The sequence below is a fragment of the Convolutriloba macropyga genome, chromosome 15, assembly GCF_964194025.1.
Source record: "Convolutriloba macropyga chromosome 15, txConMacr16.3, whole genome shotgun sequence".
Classification (NCBI taxonomy): Eukaryota; Metazoa; Xenacoelomorpha; order Acoela; family Convolutidae; genus Convolutriloba; species Convolutriloba macropyga.
Window position 1 is genome coordinate 16,816,368 of NC_134482.1, and position 21,797 is coordinate 16,838,164.

Sequence of the window (21,797 nt, forward strand, 5' to 3'; positions counted from 1 at the left end):
TAACAGCTATTTGAATGTTCTGACTGTCTGATTGCAGATATCCTTCTGGTTGCTGCGCGTCATTATTTCCAAAAGAAAGGAAGTACGATACCCCTCTGGGTGTTCGGACGAAGCTACTATTAGTATTAGCCAATTGTGAATGATCGTGGAAACCTCTTAATGAGGCTAGCGGGACTTGAGTAATGTCTGTTAGGGATGGACCTATCTGCACGTCAATATGTTGCAAACTTTCAACTGGTACAAGATCTTTTGATCTACCAAGGAGTGGATTGATCTCCATCTGTGGAGCACCAATTCCTGGATTAGCAGCTCCTAAATTTCGTGGATCTTCTGAAGGCATTGCTTCGATCGCGGCAGGCAATGTGTTATCGGGGTTGGTATTGTTTACCCAATCAGTTACACGCTCAGCAGTATCGATATGGTTTGACGTCAATTGCTCGTCAAATTCGTTACCTAGGCTTTCATCCGAGGACTCCATCGCCTTGAGCTCCTTCACTTTGGCTTCAAAAAGTCTTTTTTCTGTTTTCTTCGCTGATTCTGTTCAGCTGTAGTTGATGCTTTTGTTGAGCCAGTTTTAAATTATTTTCGTTTTCTCTTTCTACCTCTTCTCGCTTGAGTTTTGCTATTAGGCGTTCTTGACTTGATGCCATCGTATTCGTCTTTGTACCTCTACTCGACGCTTTCCTCTGAGTTTTGCTGGTACTTTGGGGTTCTGTGAGTGAGTCGATGTATTGGCTCGCCCTTATCACATACTTGTCATGTGCTTCGCTTGCTTCCTTCAATCAGAGTTCCAGATCCTCGGTGATTTGTGCTTTGTTAGGGTGTAGGGCGGCTAGCTTCATTAACTGGTCTTTTTTGGATATTGCTGTAGACAAAAAGTCTTTGGCTTTGCCTAACATTGTTTCGACTCGCGCTTTTTGTGCAGCGCCTTCAATGGCTTCATCTCTGCCTCTGTAAACTTCGTTTACGTTAAGTTCGGCTTTAGAACTTGCTTCAATCAATTTTGTTACTTGGGCTTCCATCCTTAGAACTGTTTTAAAATTGAACTTCAATTAGAACGAACACTTAGGCTCTCAACAATTTTAGAATACAATATTAAATTATTGGAATACAATTTAAGGGTTAATGCTTTCTCGAAGCGATCAGGGACGTAAGCGATGTGTTTCGTTTGTGAGATAATGTTTTAAGATTAACGGGGAAGGCCGACAAGCTCAATTCAACAGCACCGCCACTAACCAGGAGGAATCCACTACCGAGCTATGGCCTTGCAATTAAGCTAGCCACGGCTCGAGAGCTGAATCCTTCAAGAGAGCAGCAACCCTGAAAGCGCGAGCTTTTCGACGTCGTTGGTTCAGTCTCTTCGGACGCGTTTTCTTAATGAAACGATTTAGGTCGAAACTATAGAACCTTACAATTGTTAGGGACTTGATCTCACAAGAGAAAGGTGGATGCAATTGTGTGTAGTTGTTAACAACTGCTGGGTCTTTTGCTTTGCGTTTTGAAAGCAAATCTTTCAAGACCTGGACTACAACGAAATCTGTTGGTTTAAGTGCTGCAAAGATATTGGGAGCTCCTTGCTGGGGGCAGTAGACTAGTGCGCCTATTTTGTTCTTAACAAGATTAAGCTCCTTAATCAACTCTTGTGCGGATAATGGGTTATGATTGTTATTGTGATGAGGCGTTAAACTATTATTTTTAGCGTCGTGCCAAATAATAACTTTGTCTGCGTGTGGGTACTCAACGCTTAACTTATACTGCACAGTTTTCCTCTGCTTGAAAGCTTTGAATCTCAAGCCAGGCTCGGCAATGGAAGATTTTACGTGACGGGAGTACTGAGGTTCATGCAATTTGCCTATTATTCGACTGAGGGAGCTAGCACCAATAATAAAGAGCATTTGCTTTTATTTTCAATGGTTATAAAGAGTTATTGACGATAACTTTGTTTTCGGTTAGTGAACACTAGGAAAATTTTCGGCCTATTAAACACTCGAAAAATTTTCTGCTAATTGAAGACTAGGAAATTTTTCGGCTAAATGAACAATCGAAAAATTTTCGGCTAATTGAACACTCGACAATTTTTTGGCTAATTGAACACTCAAAAAATTTTCGGCTGATTGCACACTCAAAAATTTTCGGCTAATTGAACACTTGAAAGTTTTTTGGCTAATTGAACACTCAAAAATTTTTCGGTTAATTGAACACTCGAAAATTTTTTGGCTAATTGAACACTCGAAAAATTTTCGGCTAATTGAACACTCAAAAATTTTCGGCTAATTGAACACTTGAAAATTTTTTGCCTAATTGAACACTCGAAAATTTTTCGGTTAATTGAACACTCGAAATTTTTTTGGCTAATTGAACACTCGAAATTTTTTCGGCTAATTGAACACTAGGAAAATTTTCGGCTAATTGAACACTAGGAAAATTTTCGGCTAATTGAACACTCGAAAAATTTTCGACAAATTGAAAACTTGAGAATTTTTGGCTAATTGAACACTCGAAAATTTTTCGGCTAATTGAACACTCGAAAATTTTTCGGCTAATTGAACACTCGAATTTTTACGGCTAATTGAACACCCAAGTTATGCGGCTAACTGAGCACCTAAAGTTATTCGGCTAATTGATCACTCAAATTTATTCGGCCAATTGAGCACCCAAGTTATTCGGCTAATTGAGCACCCAAAGTTAATCGGCTAATTGAGCACCCAAACTTATTCGGCTAATTGAGCACTCAAAGTTATTCGGCTAATTGAGCACCCAAGTTATTCGGCTACTTGAGCACCCAAAGTTATTCGGCTAATTGAGCACTCAAAGTTGTTCGGCTAATTGAGCATCCAAAGTTATTCGGCTAATTGAGCACTCAAAGTTATTCGGCTAATTGAGCACCCAAGTTATTCGGCTAATTGAGCACTCAAAGTTCTTCCGCTAATTGAGCACGCAAGTGATTCGGCTAATTGAGCACTCAATTTTTTTTTCGATTACTTGTGTCTAAGTTGGGGGTCCGCCGCCAGTGTGGATATAAGTAGCACCAGTTAGAAATAGATTTTACTTGTTTAGAATGTTGATGACTAGAGTTTTGTCTTAAAGTTTTTTCCACACTTCCCTGCCCCAAATGACGCCGTTCGAACAAATGTCCAATCCACTGTGTGCCAGAAGACCAAAAACTGTCACTGACTTCGCCCCTTTTCGCCACAACATCAATAACAGTCACTAACCCGGGCTCTAAGCACCAGAAGTACTAAGAAGTACTTCTGTGTACCAGAAGTAGCAATAGTAGTCACTGACCCAGCCTCTGGGCATCAGAAGTTCCAATAGTTGTTACTGAACCAGCCTCTGTGCCCCAAAAGTTCCAATAGTAGTCACTGAACGAGACTCTGTGCGCAAGAAGTTTCAATAGTTGCCACTGAAACAGGCTCTGTGTGCCAAAAGTACCAATCGTAGTCACTGACCGAGCCTCTGTGCGCCAGAAGTTCCAATAGTTGCCACTGAACCAGCCTCTGTGTGCCAAAAAAAACCAATAGTAGTCACTGACCCAGCCTCTGTGCGCCAGATATTCCAATAGTTGTCACTGAAATAGCCTCTGTGCTCCGGAATTTGACCTAAAGCGGACGATGTAATCCTTAACCCGATCACTTTCGCTCGGTGGACCAAAATATTCGAACTAGTTAACGTCTAAGACTCGAACTACAGAAAACGGTAAAAGAACAATCTTTATTCAATATAACAATACGTATAGTACTCTATATTTTTCTACGATAAGCTCTTATTAGATCACACATAACCATTCTCAGTTCGTTCGTACACATAAGATATCTAAAGTAACACTGGCGGCAAAAAGGCTAGACAGGACCTGTTAGCCTTTTGTGAGCCAATAAAAGTCAATTCAGCTCATGTGTGACGTAATTTGGCCTTGCTTTGGCCTTAAAGTTAAACCATTATTTGCGTTTTGTTAGTCTAATAATTTTATATCTAAGTCATCTTAGTCAACATCGGGCAAGTTTAGCTTAAAACCGCTCTCAAACGGTTCGTTGCTCAAGGCACATGTATTAGAATTCGGATTTTGCTTCGTAAGGTTCAACATGGTTGGGGCTCGAACCACCGGTCTTTAGATTGAGAGTACAGTACTATACTAACTGCGCTATGGTTACTTGTTTGGTTACGCATACAATTTAAATTTAAACTCGTTCACATTTCTCGCTTACATTTCTTGCTCGCTTACATTTGTAATAACAACAAATTTGTATGTGTCAGTGAATGCCTTTTCTTCATGCTCACGGCTTCGTCTCACAAATTTTTCTCTTTCATGAATTTCGGATTAAAATTTTGATTAGCTTCTACAGACTATTTTCAGAGAAAAATTGGGTTTTTCCCATTATTGCCCTCCATGAAGTTATATCACATCCCCATTATGTGTGATTACCATGATTGGGGGTGGGGCTATAGATAATCTGACCACTAAGCTGGGGATCTATAATGGGACAGACCAACATCCTATAATGGGAAAATTTCCCCCTTAGGTTTTTAATGTGCGAACTTGATAACTTGATGTCCTTAGGATACCATGATACAGCACTGACAGTACGATTAACAATTGGAATGTAGTAATTCTGTGCCATGAGGCAATGCAAAAACGGTCCGGGCACCAATTACAATTTTTGTACCCCTGTGGTACTTGAAGGGTTTAGGGCCACTAAGATGAGGGAGCCGAAACAAAAGAGAGACAACTTAAGTGTTGTTATATAGCAAGTTACTGTGTAAAAAATAAAACGTTCGCTTGTTTTGGGGGGGGGGCGGTAGATCCATAAATAGATTCAGTTTTTAATTTTTTTTTATCTATGAGCTGCGCGAGAACCAAAATAGATGAGATTGTGCTCGACAAACTCTCAGCAGCACAGAAGACACATAACAGAAGACACTTCGAAGATAATTAAAGTGCAAGAGTTCCTACAAGACTTCTACTCAGAGAGAGGTAAAATAACATCAGATGAACGAACAAAGTTATCACAATTCAAAAGTAACTAAAGATAAATTAAATTTAGTACAAAATGGTTCACTATAAACCGCATATCCCTCCCGACAAAAAATAATTTTAGTAAAGTAATTTTAGTAAAGCAACAATTAAAAAATTATAAACAATTTGAGAATTTGAAATGAATTGAATGAAATTGATATGAGAAAATATGGATATACGAATAGGAACAAAATTGGCTGTTTATTATGATTAAATCGATTTATTTACTGGTTAATAGCCGCCCTCATCTTCTCAGCCGGCTATTATAGCGTTCCTATTTTTTTTTACAAATCAAAGAATTTGAATTGTAATGGGGCGCTGTCTTTTTTTTAAGATCTGTTCACACATTTTCATGATTTTTGAAGTCAAACTGGAGTAGTGATTTTGGTCACGCCGAAACAGGAAGTGGAGCGAAAACGCGAGTGGTTTTACGGCGTGAAATTTTTTCGCTCTAAATTTAAAGTAGAGTGAAAAAACGATGTTTGAAAAAAAATTCGCTTTCTCGCTAGTGGTTTTTTGTTCACATGCGGCAATTTCGCTTTGATTTTTTTCTGTTTTTTCGATTTTTTTGGATCGGATTTTTTCTAAATGGTTTTTCCAATCCATTCATAGTCCCTTCTAGGTCTAGTTTTCTGTTTAGTCAATGAAAATTCTTTGAATTGTACATCAAGACTTGTCCTGCAATGTTTTTTTACTTCGTCGAATAAAAAAATGTTTTGCTGTACCTCATTTTGCCGCTTTTTCAACATTTTGCGTGATATCTTTTTGACTTCTCTAGGCTAGTTTCTCTCTTCTCTCATTCTGATAAACTTGATTTTGAACATCAGTTGCTCAGCAAAGCAATTCAAAATGAACAGAGTCATTATTTAAAATTGAAGTCAGAAATAGAAACGGGATAAACCCATAAAGCCCAATTTTAGATGCCCGCTATTTGAACGTCGTTCCTATTAGTCTTAGTTACCATCTCTAATGCTTATTGGCATTAATAGTAGCCCCTGTTGCCTCTCTCTAAGAAACAGAAGTACGTTATCTTCAACTACGAAATGCCATCAAAATAAATTGGCCTTATAAAATGTTTTTGTACAAATATCTTTTTTTTCAATATCTTCTATTCTTTCAATCCCAATCATGCTTATTGGAATCAACGGCAGCTCTTTTCCAGCAACCTGCCGGGTATGTTTATCATATCTAGTTATGCTGGTTATAAAAGCACTAGATAAAAATTTTAGAGCGCACGCCCAGTTTATGAACGTAATCAATTTAGTTTCATCAGAGAAGGGTTGACACTGGACAACAAATTCTACGGAAAAACGTATTGCAATAGCTTGAGTAACTTAGAATTCGTTTTGAACGTTTTGTTTAAGTAAGTGTAAAAAATGGTTCACGTCCTTACATCTCTTCTCACCATTATGGATGATGCAGTCCGCAACTGCTTAAGGATCGCATCTTTAGAGGTCAGAACCCCCGCTTAGAGTTCGACTTTTTGAAAAGACTTATAAAGCCGACCTGGGGGGGGGGGGTATTTTCTTACCTTTAAACACACAGTCGACCTCCTAGTAAGGGTCGACCTAAAGTCTTTTCATATATCAACCAACGGTCTGTTCATATCCAATATCGGTCGACCCATAGTCTTTTCATAAGTCGACCAAAGGTCTTTTCATACCCGGTACAGTTGACCTGAAGTCTGATCATAGGTCGTTCTTAACAATATTATAGGGTTTCAAAGGGTGCAGATTTTTGCAGCAGTAAACTTTTAGTAAACTTTTACGTAAACAGTTAACTGATGTAATTTTTTTGAACTGCTGTAATTTAATGTTTTGTCAGATCATTATTGAAGACCTCTTTCCTTGAAATTTCTATCACACGTGCAGAAGGACCTTCATCTGTTGACATTTACGTTTGAAATCATCGTCGAACAGAATGTGACCCTGTTGGGGTTGTTTTGTGGAGTAGATGGACATGGAATTGTATTTCATATTATTTTTGTTGAAATTTCGTTGGAGTACGCTTCGTTTGCAGAGATGTTTTGTAACAAATGATTTGTGCAATGGTCAAGGGAAGAAAACAATTTCGAATGGTTTACTTGTTTAGCATTATTAGCGCGATTAGAATATTAGCATTTCACCGCGTCAATTTGCTGTGGTTTATGGACAAGATTTTTTTGATACAAATAGCTACAATGGCATCACGAATAGGGCTAATCCTTGCAGCAGCAAAATCATCTTCATATAGATTTGTAACTTTGCTTGCAGGTTTTGCTGAGCGCAAAACTTTTTTACCATATCAATTTTAGCACCCAGAAATTTTTCTATAATAAATTCACAGGGTAAAGAGCAATCAAGCCAACCGATCAACTACAAAGGACATATTTGCGCAATTTTTTTCATGATTAACCATAATGCTCTAAAATCAGTAATGGCAGTAAATACCTTTTTCAAAAAATATAATGTTTCAATTATTCAACTGATCAAACTACACCTGGAGGTTCTGAATGATAGAAACTATATAATGTTGCATTTTAATTTTTAAAAAAAGGCTTTATGAGGGATCATTTCGTTGATGCAGCGCATCAACCAGAAAGAAGCATCGCAATTGATGCGTACTTCCAATTTTGGACTGTAATTTGTTTTTCCTATAGTGAGTGCTACTTGATTTTTTTGGAACGTTGAGTCATGCTGTTAATTTTTGTCAATATTTGAATGGAAGTGCGGAGAAGGTAAAATATTGTGCAAGATGTGGTATGATAATTTCAACATAGTGTAGTGAATCAATTGAGGCTTTTTGTTGTTCATAACTTTTAGGTTCTTACCGATTTAGGACTGCTGGAGTTTTTGTTTCTATCGCTGATATACCTGTTTGAAAATATCTTCATACTAACCATTCAGTTTCTGTGTTAACAAAGTGATATTTAACCTACAATTATGAAAAAGATTACGCTTTTTAAGTTAACGAAAAGCATTTATACACTAACTGCAAACATTCAGTTTTTTACAGAACTAACAACTATTACATCATCAGAAAACAATAATGTTTTTGGTCCAATGAACGAGTAGTATTTTGTTTTTTTATATACAGCTGACATATCAGTCAGGCCTTGAAAACCTATTTCAAAATGTTCCACTGCATTTGCAACCTGCTATAATGAAATTGCAATAGCGCAAAATTGTCGAGTGTAGATTAAACTGGCGGTATGCGTATTTCAATCCAAGTAACAAAATAGGCTTTTTGCAGTAAATGTCCCCGAAGTGTCCCCCTAGGGAGACATTTTTTGCATTCCCTATCCTAATACATAGTTCCCCCCCCCCGTTGAGGTTCTAATCAGCTTTTTATACTACCTATATATATATATATATATATACATGTATATATATATATATATATATATATATATAAAGGGATAAAATTAAGACTTCTTTTGTTTGAAAATAAATTTTGTATACTACAAAAAAATCTTTTCAAACAGTCTGAAACAGCTTTTTTAATAAGTAATTTTAAGAAAATTCAAAAGTTTGTTAGATTAATTGATTTTCTCCATGTCTTTCTGAGATTTGTTTTATTTTCTTCTATGGTATAAATCACCTTGATCTATCAAAGACTTTAAGACTGTTTATTCAATATGTTTAATATCTTTAGTGTCTTCAGTATCTGAATTTTAGTCGAAAATAGTTTTGGTGCTAATTGTTGTTTAAATTCTAATGATGTTGCATACATTCTTCTATCTACAATGATGTATTTTGCAAGGATTTTAAGTTTGATTTCTTATCTCTGCAGGTAAACTTCTATGCCATAACAAGTTATCCTGCGTATGATTGATGCACGAAAAACACAAGTTGAGGACTTTAGATTATCTTGCCACAAATTCCAAGGACTCTGGGAACTCACTTTCGCTAAGACCTCTAAGCAGTTTTACACCATTCTCTCAATTCTAATTGTTTACTCATTCTGCTAAACTTCAGTAAGTCTATACGTCTACATGTCAGAACGATATGCATTTATTTCTAAAAAATAGCACAGCTAGGGCTTGAAAGTCTTACATATTATATGTACGTTGCAAAAAATATCAGCATCAAAAAAATTGTAATTATATCAGTTTTGAAGTTATCGGCCGTATTAAGCGCTTGATAATTTTGAGTTTTACGGGAAATTATTTTAAAAATACTTTCTATCTAACTAGACACTCTTCTTGCAATGAAATACTAAACGTCCTTTTCCAAGATCGTGAAACCTTCAGTTTTTGGGGTGCAAGATTAACAGCCATATAGGGCTGGGGCGCTAGCGGAAAAGATACGATATCTGCTACGCAATTGCAAGATAAAGCCAAATCTTTCCAGAGACTTGAAGGATTCATAGAAAATTACCGTCTTTTAAAATTTCAGGCCGTTTTTGATGCAGGACAGCCTTTTTCAACGCTTTTGGAATTTCGAAGACAACCGTTGGAATTCGATGAACGTTTCATAACTGATAGTAAAAGTTTGAATTTAATAGAATAAGCATGTAATGATTTAAGCATATATTAAATTACGATAGAATACAAGCTTCCTAGTACATTGCAAGCGTCTACGGTAATTAATTTCTGGTCAAACTTAATAAATTTTAGAGTTGGTTTTATCCCTAATAAGACTTAGACCTCTTAATTGGTCATGTAAATCTCAACCAAATTTTTCGTAAGTAGATTTTTCTTCGGAGCCGGCAGACGCTTGTAATGTTGTCGTTAGCACCAGTGTAATTTAATTAATCAAATTAATTCTAAAATTGATCATTAACGAATAATACAGAAAATCCGAATGCGCATTAAAAACTATCTTTGACCTTTTCAAAACAATCTTTGGCTTAAATTAAACCCCTGTAATCCCCCCCCCCCATCAACCTCTTCACCGATTTCGAGACCGACTTATTTTTGCCGAGTAAAGGTTAAGTTTCTATAGTCTTTAGTTAATACAGCTAAGAAATTTAAAAGGATTTACTTCAAATAAAAGAAAAAATTAATTTAAATAAAAACAGAAGAGTTTTATTACATCTAATACAAAGCAGTTTCTGAGCAGGCCTTGAGGATTATCAATTCTTTTTTATGAAAAGAATTTGAGCAATTTGTTAAATTTAGCCCTCTAAATGAAGCTGTCTCTACTTGCAATATACTTTCAAGAATGGGGGGGGGGGGGGGTTGTCTATTTAAATTGTGGATATTTTGTGGAAATTTGTATGAAAAAGCCCTTTCCTTTAAAAGAATAGTTTAACAATTATAACTTCATAACGAATCAATAATGTTTAAACTTCAATAGACGATGAGTTATAACCAATGCTTCGAGTTTTCTGAAGAATCGGACTTCTGTGTTTCCCAAAGTTATTTTTTGGGGGTAACAGCACGTTGGCGCTTATCTTCTTTGAAACTTGTGGAACATCGCAACTCGCAACCGATTCCTTGGGGTGCGCTTTTTCCGATAAGTTGTTCATACTCACCGCGTTTCGAAGCCTTTGAGGTAAGTAGGGAGAGAGTGAAATCTTTTTGGACTCACAGGGGGGTAAATTAAGTTCGTTTTGGTTGATACTCGAAATTTGAGGGTTCAACGCTATGTTGCAACGACGGTTAATGTTTTTAAATTTACAGCATAAAATAAGGTAATACGGTGTTCGGAATTCCCGGTTAAAAAGCCCGTAAATTATCGGGTTTAAACACGAATTGCTATACCCGAGCCACAATAGAACCGAGTCGACCCATTTCGGAACGTCAACTTGCATGAAAGGTCTGAGCAAACTAATAGCGAAAAACGGAATCCAGCAAAAGCAAAATGCCCCCATAATCAAACCCAAAGTCCTGGCCGCTTTCGTTTCGTTGCTGTAGTTATTTTTCTGCCCGGCGAGGGTTCGTTTCATGTAGTTCTTGGACTGGGCTAAAGCCGAGAAGCTAGTCGTGCTAAGCCGACTTTGACTAGATCGGGTGCTGTTGAGGACTTTTCGTTTCGGGCTGCTGGTTTCGTTTCTCGCCGCTGATTCGGAATCGTTTCGGTTACGAGAAGAATTTCCGTTATTGCTTCGGTTCATAGAGGGCGAATATGGGCTGCAATTGCGCTTTGTACTTTCGCTAATTTGGGAAGCCTTTTTGTACAATTGTAAGTAAACAAAACACATTACAGAAAGCGGGAGGTAAAACGCGGTGAAAGTGGAGTATACGGTATAAATTTTATTCTGACTGACCAGACATTGATGCGTTTCGTGAACACTTTCATGACCGAAAAAAATTAAAGGGGGTAAAGGAATCATAATTGCGGTGGTCCACGCGATTGTGATGAGCATCGCAATGAATTTGTAAGTTCGGAATCGTTCGTATGAAAAGGGTCGAGAAATTGCAAGGTACCTGTCAATGCTGATCATACACAGGTGAACGATTGATGACGTGCATGAGATCTGGTCTACCGAGATCCAGGCGTTGCAGAGGATTTGAGAGTTGAAACTCCAGAACTTCTAAACATAATTTCAAGTTGTATGAGACCTGGTTTTTGACCTGTAGATTTATAAGTGGAATATCAAACAGATTGTCAAGTTTTGACCAATTCATCGTTCGTAATGTTTCAGAGCCAATTTTTTTGAAAAATAAGCGCATTTAAACGTCTTCTGTACACAATTTTCAGAAAATTGCACTACCCAGCCAATCCTATGTTGAAGGGCTAAATATGGGCTATAATGTTGGGCTACTTCTTATCAAATTGAGTTTGTTTTAAGATCTGTTTCTTATTTGTTAATAAAAAGAATTGAAAAGCGGCTGATAAACCTCAGATGAAATGCTCGTCATTTCCTCACTCGTTGTTTTTTTAAAAAAATCGCAGTATAAAATTTCACCTCAAAAACCTTTTAAAATGCGCTAAAACTGTATAAGGATTGCTCTAAGTTTTCAGCGCAACTATCACATAATTTTAGCACTTTCCAGTTTTTCCAGCTCAATCTTTTGTTGAGCTGATGATATTTTTATTTCAAAAAATCTGGGAATGAGAGGGAGGGGCACGATGGGGGGGGAGGAGGTTCAGAGGGTGCGGTGAACAAACCTGGACAAGAAAAATTTTTTCCTTTGTATTCCTTCAACTCTGCGGTATGACCAAACTCAATTTAACCTAATAACGCCTTAGAACGGCGCCGTATAAATCGTGGAAAAACATCCATGACCTTGATTGCCAAATTTGGAAAGTTTCTGGAAAGTTTCTATCAAGACCTTAATTACCAAATTTCATTAGCAATTTTATTGACTGACAAAAGTTAAGAATTTATGTTTTTCCTGGACATTTGTAAACAAGACTCAAATTTTTACCTGTTGCCTTACATACAATTGAACAGCACACTAATTGTCTCTTGTAATCTGTGTACTATGGCGCTAGTGAAAATGGCAGACGTTCCAAAATATAGAAATTTTACTGCTGGCCAATCACAATTGAGAAAATAGGAATATTGTTTTCTGATTGGCTGATTGCTCAACAAATTCTCTACGTTTTAAAATAGGATATGCGTGTTAACGAAAAATTGCTCAGAAATCGCGATAATCCGAAATAGAATAATTATACTTTTTTTGGGGAAACTGGTCTCACGTTTGGTTGTGATAGATTCATATCTAGTCCCACGGGCCGCTGAGGCATGGCCATGGCCCGCGAGGCATGGCCAGATGCGGCAAAAATTATAATCTAGCATTAGGCTATGTCCAATTTAGGCTAATTGAACGCATAAAGGTACAGTGTTTAAATTTCTCAACCAATCACATTCGTTGAAATTTCTACATTTTGGTACGTCTATTTGCTAAGACGTCACCGTGTACTATGTTCATTAAGAACACAACAATTTGGATACATGTTATCTGTAAATATCATCCTGGTGGCCGCCGTATTGGCCGACAGGGCGTTTAGCCGACAACCAAAAAATGAGAAATTTAACCGACAATTTCAGTAACATGAGCAATGAAACTTATTCTAAAGCTGTGATTGGCCAATTTAAAACACTATTTCGTAAGCGGACAAATATACCGCAGTTTTTTCAACAACTAGTGTAACGAAGGTCTATCCGTGGTCGGACCGTATTTAACCGCATCTGGCCATGCCTCAGCGGCCCGTGAGACTTGATATGAATCTATCACAACCGAACTACTGATTTATGGACCAATTATGGTTTTTTATTACCAATTATGATAAAAATGTCAGCTAAATTTCTCATTTTTTCCTTGCCTACTAAACGCCCTGTCGGCCAATTTTCTTAACACCTATCATACTACCTCAATTTTTAATTAATTCATTACCAGCCAGTATTCTTACCAAATAAAGTGGACAATTTTATCCCTTATCTCAACAATTCCACAGAACATATCTTAATACATGTAAAAAAAGAATTATTACAGTGTGGGATATGGCGATTAAAGAACGATTGTACTAATTGCTTTATATAGTATTAAACAGTAGATTATAGTAATTTATACTAATAAAAAACGCATAATTGGTATAATTTTTTACAATGCATTTATCTGAATATTAATTAAAATAATTTGGCTAAGGCGCTGGCTCGTTATCCCAACACTTCATTTTGTCCCAACTCTGAGCCCTCACATTCACTTTCCAATTTGACGAACACTGTTAGGAACATCAGTTCTTTAGTTCAGCAAAAAAAGCAATAAAGAAACTTTAGAGGAGAAAGTTAACATTGTTGACAAACGTAGTACTGATGAAAGTATAAAAACACAAAACTACCAAGTTGATGTGACCATGATACGAGAGAGTTAAGTCTACCTTGCATACCGGTATAAATAACTGTCTATTTTTAACATCGAAAATTAGAGATAGCTTACCTTCAAACAAAGATACAATACCTGTAACAAAAAAGTGACGGACATTTTGCAACACCCACACTGAATCAGCATAACACGATATTCAGAATATACCGTCACGCAATCGAGAATACAAGCCGTAAAAATACTTGAAAAAATCTTTACGCTCTATAATTTTTGGAAGAGAACAATTGAAAAGGTACGTACGAAATTTAAGTTTTCATGAAGATAGCGTACTGAGTTTTTTCGTTCCTACATTTCAAAAAAGTGAGAACATATATTTAAGGCCCTCTTATTTTCTGCAACCAAATTTGGAAAAAGGATTTGTTCATTTGGAAAAAAAATAAGGGTATCATTTTCATGCCAACAATTTAATCTTAAAAAAATTAAGAACATGAAGTTTTTCAACCCTTAACCTCTTTTGGATATGCTGCAAAACATTTGATATTTTGGAACTGACCTGCAAATGTCGCAGTTTGGTAGTCTTTAATCGTTAAAATCTGGTATCTCAGTCATTTCCAGTTATGTAATTATTTTTTTCAAATAACCAAAACACCAAAATCGGCCAAACATGTTTACACATGAAATCTTTAGACTGGTTAAATGAGATTTAGTTTTTATGTCAGTTATTTTTGGAAATTCAAAATTGAAGTTTGAAGCTTTTAACCCCTCCGCTCTTCTTGTCACTCTTACCCATGCACATCAACCCCAAGTTATAGAGATTCACGTATTCAAATTTTTTAGCGGGATAATCAAGCTAATCTTCATTTAGAGCAATTTTCAGCAATAATGATAGCTGAACAGCTCAGCTGAGCTACATTGTTTTCCTTGCTAAATTGGACCACAGGAATTGGATGAGATTGGTTGGAATTTCACAAGATTTTTGGAAAATTGAAACCGTGTTACAGGTAAAATCTTTATGCTGCACTAGAGTCCTGTGATAGATCCTGTTTACTTATTCAAATTTTTCGTGCTATATACATTGCGAATAAAAAATTTAACTGCAAAATTTTGTAATTTTGTTGAATTTTATGTCTGTTCTATGTACTCTAATTTAAAGAGACGAAAGCTCTGCTTAAATAAAACATATATAATTTTGGTGAGGTTTTTGAAGAAAAAACTTTTAAATGACAATTTTAAGAGAAATACCAAATTTCAAAGAAAATTGGTTCTTATTTTTAAAGTTTCTATTTTGTCAACGTTTTCCTCTTTTCTTTTGTGTTTTAAAAATTTTGCAGGAATTAACGCAATTACCTTCTTCTATTCTAAAAAAAAGAACACTGAATTCAATCCATTATTGCTGTGCAAAAACAAATAATTAGATAGTGCAAAACAAAATTGCAGTGCAAAGTATCAATAATAATAGCAATGTCATTACTGAAAAAAATTTTATTTTTTCGATTTGGAACCCAAGAAAAGTTAGTTTTTAAACCTTACATGTTTCCAAGAAAAACAATCCGATAACTGCATGCAAGGGTCTTCTTTAAATTCCTCAAAAATTTTATTAAAGATTTGTTTTTTGAAAATTCTTTTATTTTCGTTTTTTCTTAAGAGACAAGGTAAAGAATTCCAGTCCTGTAAAGCTTTTCTAACGAATGAATTTTCTAGTTTTGAGCTCTTGAATATAGCCCCAGTACTCCAGTCCAGTACTTTCAATTTTGTTAATTTTCAGATTTTAAGTTCACGGCCCCTGCTTTTATCAAATGCTGGTAGTTGGTTGGTTTTAATCTTCCATATGTAATTAATTCGCTTTAATTTCAAAAAATAATGTGTAGGTAGAATTTTATGGTTTAGTTTCAGATCTCTAGATGAATCAAACTTTTTCCTAAAGAAGCTAGCTTTAACAGCCCAATTAAGTTGTCTGTCCAGTGTTAGAACAAGATATTGGTTGATAGACTGAATGATAGTTGCTGAATAATGTATGTGACTCAAGGCTAATGCGTTGAGAATGAGTTTTTTCATATTGTCTGGAATTGTTCTTCTTATTGTATAAATAGTCTTAATACCGGCAGCCATTTTTTAGTATGTGTTTTGTTTCTTCCTGGAAAGTTAGTAATCTATCAATGTGGACGCCTAAGTATTTGATCGCCTCTTTTTCATCAATGACTACGTTGTCAACAACTATTTGTGTATTGGCAGTTCGTTTTGTTTTGCTAAAGACTATGAACTCTGTTTTAGAGGCATTGAGACGTAACTCATTTGATTGGAAAAAGTAAATTAACTTTTGTGTTTCCATTTCTAATTTTTTTTGCCATCTTCGATTAAGGTATTGGATGCGGGAACGATTGTGTCATCTGCACACTGCAAAAGCTCTGTTTCGTTGTCAAGGTATTTATTCATGTCATTTATGTATAAATTAAACAGCAGTGGACCAAGGACAATTCCTTGAGGAACTCCTCTTGTGAGTTCAACTGGATCCGATAGAATGTTTTGTATTTTTACTTGCTGCTCGCGATTAGACAGAAAATTATTGATTAATAGCCTAGACGATGTATTAAAACCTAACAAATCTAATTTTTCATCAAGAATTTTTGTGGTTTATAGAGTCAAAAGCCTTGGATAAATCCAGCAGGGCAGCAGATACACATTTACTTTTATCATTTTCTGATCGTATAAGCTCAGTACAGTACGTGATTGCATCTGTGGTTGAAAATCTTTTTCTAAATCCATATTGCGTTTTGGTGATCAGCTTTTCACTCCATAAGTAGTCTACAATTTGGTCTCTGAGAACAGTTTCAAAAATTTTTGATATACATGGTGTGAGTGAAATTGGTCTATAATTGTCTGGATCCTCTGTGTCTCCTTTTTTGAAAAGTGGTAATACAATGGCTTTCTTTAAAGAGTTTGGAAAACGTAGTTCTTTGATGGATTGATTTATTAAGAATGACTTATGTGGAACAAGTTCCGACGCTGCATCTTTAAGTGCCCATACTGGTATCGATGAAGGGCCTTGTGGTTTACTTACCTTGAGATGATATTTTAAGAGACTTAGTTTTTCTAGTTCGCCATTTATCAGCCAATTGAAAACTATTTTTATTGTTTGGTATATAGCATTTTTTGAGAGGCGCATGGTGATTTAGTACTTGCGCTAGAAGATAATCAAAAACTTCAACTATTTGAGATGGGTTCAAGTTGTTGTAATATAAAAGTGACCAATTTAAGTCCCTTACAGATGTTTGGTAGCTTGATTTGCTCAATAGTTGCTCTTGTCATGAATATATTTAATCAATCGGGCTGTATTGTTTTTTTTTGCATAGCAGTTAAAAATTCCTAAAACACCAAAATGTTCACTTTTTAGGTTAGCATCACAAGCGAAGATTTTTTCGAATAAGCTGGGTTCACATATGAGATAAACAATTAAGGTTTGAGTTTTTGAGTCGTTGGCGATTCTTGTTGGTTCTTTGTTATTCTGAACCTGTAGTCTATAAGGTGTAGTTACTGTACACAGTTTTTCTCGTTCTCCCGTTTTTAAAAAATCAATGTTGAAATCGCCTGTTACAATTATCTGCTTATTTTCAGTGGTAGCATAGTCAAGGTTCAAAGCTAATTCATTTAAAAACAAGCTATATTGCTTTTTATTCGGGCAATAAGAAATATTTAGTAATAGTTGTTTTTATTTGCGATGGTGAGATTTATCCAGATCGATTCAAACTGTGGGCTAATTTGTTTAGATTATGCCTCATTTTTGGCGACAGATGTTTTGGAACTAGTGCCATAACTCCTCCCCCTTTTCTTATGGTCAGACATTGATGCTAACCTGACGTTGCGCAAGCATACATAATCGTCTAAGAGAGGATTGCAGAAATTTTCCTCCTCAAATTTCGTTAACCAGGTCTCCGTGAAGCAAAAAAAAATACAGTTGTTATATGTTGATATCATCTGTTTCAAGTGAAATTTTTTTTAGAGATGCTCTGGCAATTCAAGCCAAGAGGTTTCAGTTTATTTGCGCCTTTTGAAGTATATTTTGCGTCTGAGTTTGAGACAAAACTGGCCCTGGATTTGTTTCAATGTCGCCAGATCTAAGGAGATTGATTAATATGAAAAGGAAAGAAGTAAAATTCAGAGTAATTAAAATAGTTGCAGTTAGTTTTACTGTTAAAGTTATCTTAAAAGAGAGGCCTTTGCATACAGTCTTTTTTTGCATAAGAGAGTTTTTTGTTTACAAGTTTTATATTTGTTTTTGATTGCCTTTTTCAAATTAACAAGAGGGTGCTAGCTTTGGAATATTCTGAAAAATCAAGACGTTTTCATTTTTTCATTCCGTTCAACTCCTTACTTTATTTTTTTTGATTTGCTATGTTTGATAATCAAAAGTTTCTGTTTGAGTTCCAAACCTAGTTTTGGTTGGAAAAGTTTCTGGAAATCAAGAAAGATTTTGTCTTATTAACAGTTATGGTAGTATTAATACCATTTTTGGCAGTTTTTCATTTTTGTTAAAAATATTTTTCTTTTATTTTTTTCCTAATGGCAAAAAAATATGTTTTTGGTAGCCTGTGGTTGGCTCATATTACAGCCCTTGGTTTGAAAATTTCGACCCTTCAGGTATGAACCCGACGTTAAGAAAAAACTACAAGTGGTATGACTTTTATGTGAAATTCTGCTCTTTTTATCAAAATTATTTTTCAGTGGCCTGAGCAGACATACAATGACACCACAAATTAGAGAAAAATACTTCTTTTGATGTTGTTTTTGAATCTTGCAACTGAGATTGTTCTCAAATTGTAAGTGTGGTTTTTCTCTGATCCTACAATTTTAAAGTACGAGAGTTACATGCAATTTTCTTATAAACAAGCAACTGTGACTATGAAAATTTGTTGTTTTAGCCTGTGGAAACTTAAGATTTTTTGTTTTTGTTTCTCTATAACTCGTTGGAAATCAGTTCTTCAAAAATTTGAGATTTCAAATATTTCATGTCTGTGATGTTAATTATGCATATTTAACTCATCAAATTGTATCAGGTTTTTATTGATCTTGCCGATTTCAAATTTTGCGAATGGATAGAAGTAGCGCATTTTTAAAGCTCTTGTCTTCGAGGAGAATGTTTGCCTGGCGAAAAAATTTCAAGTGACGTTTTCTAATCAAGCTCGAGAGACTATAATAAAGCACAGAAAAATTCCTCGAAATCTGACCAGGGGAAGTTCAAGGTGCATATTTGATTTCTATTGTTATTTCCGCTCCACTCGGGAGAAAAATTGCCTGTCAAATTAGTCGCGTTAAGTGAATTTTGTTTAATTTTCATTCTTGCGCTAGACTTATAATTCGCATTAATTACGTCTGATGTTATTTAAATGTCAAAATTGAATTTTTAACATGTAGCAAAAAACAAACAGACGTTTTTGTTTACCAATCTCAGAATTAATGTGATTGCATTACAATGAAAAGTTGGTATTGCGTCACAACGTCTTCAAATAAAACAGACGATGAGTTGTCTGTTTGATCAAAATATTTCTCCTTTTTCTTCTGATATTTCATTTTTGTAGAGGCCAATCCAGTTCGTAGAATTGCACCAAGTATAAACTTTACTTCATTGACCTTTGTTCGGCAAAAATTGGTGAATAAAAATAACACAGCTGAACAACTGCTGAAATAGCATCCAAGAAATAGAATAAAACACTGGAAACACTGAATTGAAAAAATACACTCAGGAAAAGTTCGTGAACTGACCAACATAACCAAAGTGAATGAGCCAAATAGACAAAAAAGCTTTACAAAAATTGGAGAAAAGTTTAAAAAAATGCAATACCTTTGCAGATGTTTTCGTGTTAAGGCAAAGCATATTTTCAGAAGCAGCATCAGAGAGTCAGTAAAAAGTTAGCACCCAAGATACAAGTACCGGTTCGCAACAACAAAAGTTTTCAAATACTGGTAGCAAAAACAATACAAATTTAGAAGTAGCAAAAAACGAAAGTTTCTCTTAAGTTAAACATATATTAGTTTACGAACAATTACCAACAAATTTAAACCAATTAATGACCCCGTTGGAAGTAAAAAAAAACTCAAAACCAACTATAAAATTTTGTAATTCGTAAAAAATATCGAATTTATCAAATTACGAAAGCATAGATCTCGAAAACCGCAATTCACTCATAAGATAAGGTTTCGTTGCCGAAACCCTTATATCTTCTGACCATGATCAACTGAATAAGCATATGTCAAAAAATAAAAATGGAGAAAATGATGACAAATATTCCCATTTTGGCTGAATTACATCTACAATTAATGTTTTTTTCTTACCTGTACTTAACTCCAATGCGTTTGAGTACTGGGCCAGTGTAAATGCAATTCCTTATCATTACTGAATCTTAGACTGATTCATGTTACTTTTTTGACTTGCCAGACTTGCGTTCATCCTGATTTTACAATGGCCAGACTTGGGCCAAGTTGAGGCCTTCTCGGTAGATACCTCACCTTTAGATATTAGACAAGCAGAATACAATTGGAAACCTCTGTTGCAACTGAAAGCTTTATCTGATTATCTTGTTTTCAAGGTTGAAAGATACAGTAGAATATCAATATAAATTCTTTGGATTTGACAAAACAAACAGAGCATATCACCAAAGTTTTACTCTTTCTATGGATAGTAAAAAATCAAACTTTACTTTGAAATGTTTTCAAAAACTGTTTTTTTTTTAATTTGGAGACAAACATTTATTTGACCAAGTGAATATCAGCAAGTATTGGGTAGCAAAAAATCTAATTCTTTCAACAATCGCTAACAATAAAAACGCAACCGCAATATGGGGCTATGACCACAAATTTTTTTGTAATTTGAGTATATAGATATAGGTAAACTTTTGTTGGAAAATGTTGATTACCTCGTGAAATTCTAGCGAGCTTCTGGCAAAAAAGCTTGTAATTTAGAAATATCTTGCCAGACGAATATGTATCTCGCATTAAGAAAAAAACCAGAGGAAAACCTTGCAAGAAGCAAGGTTATCTCAACAAAAAATTGAATTTGCTTCCTGTTGAGATCATATTCCATCATCTTCCATTCACTGATAGTTCACTGTACAAATTTGCTGCAAATCATTTGAAAACTCTTGGTTTACAAACTTTTTCGGGCAAAACTGAGTTTTTTTTGCGACTAAGCTCAGAACAATTTCTTTTCTTTGAAGATACAATAAAAAAAGTTGAAAACTTGCAGAATTCTTCAAATTTTTGGCTATTGTCGAGATACATAGCCTCATGTGACCTGTTTTTGTGTTGGTTATGAGTATTTTAGGACATCGTTGGCACGTTAAGGTCGCAACTCAAGTTGCAAATTTTATAGTTTACTAAATAACCCCTTGCGTTTTGCATGACTAATCCCTTTCAAAAAGCAGGGCTTTTTCGCAGATCTTAACGCGGAATTTTGAGATTAAGCTCGTTTCTCATCTCTCAAATTTCATAATTGAATTATTCTTGGCGCATCTTAAGTCAGATTAGAGCCTCTAAACAGATTACGTGAACAAGACTCGACTCTTCAAAGCTAAATGGGAACGGTTCCGCGTTATAACTCCTTGAGTGAAGGATAGCTGATTTCTTGTTAAATTACCAAAACGGGGTGGGGGGTGGGGGTGGGGGTGGGGGTGGGGTGGGGGGGGGGGGGGGGTTGGTGACTGCAAATGTGGGGTTAGTTGCGAAACTCAATTATAAATCAAACACGTATTCTAATTTGCACCCGTTTTGAACCCACTTTTCAACTCAAGTGGAGGCGGTTTTAAACCCTGATTGCTACAAATTCAACTTCAATTTGCGACTTTATAAATGGGCTACTCTCAATTTAGTTCACAAGTTAGCATATTTTTCAAGTCAAGCTCGGGTAGTTTTTATGCAAAATAGTAGCTGACTGAACGAAAAGTTTAAGTCCGACCACAAGTTTGTGAGCTTGTTCAGAACGTCCATTTTGAGCTTTCATTTTAGATATATAACCCCCGCCCCCTCTCGCGCACATATATTTCACATCCCCCTCCCACGCGTAATTATACCCCCCTCCCGCCATTATAGAATGGGTAC

The 21,797-nt window shown here is 35.6% G+C and overlaps 1 protein-coding gene across 6 annotated transcripts in view; it reads right to left on the reverse strand.

Moving 5' to 3' along the window:
* Positions 1-10,179: 10,179 nt before the first annotated feature.
* The window catches only part of LOC142354657 (5-hydroxytryptamine receptor 1F-like), a 77,054-nt gene continuing 65,436 nt past the window's right edge, over positions 10,180-21,797 (reverse strand). For all 6 annotated transcript variants that reach the window (XM_075407007.1, XM_075407006.1, XM_075407008.1 and 3 more), the window contains one exon: positions 10,180-11,470. In XM_075407007.1, coding sequence (XP_075263122.1) covers positions 10,277-11,470 — 1,194 coding nt within the window. In that variant the 3' untranslated portion in view covers positions 10,180-10,276. The remainder of the gene's footprint in view (positions 11,471-21,797) is intronic.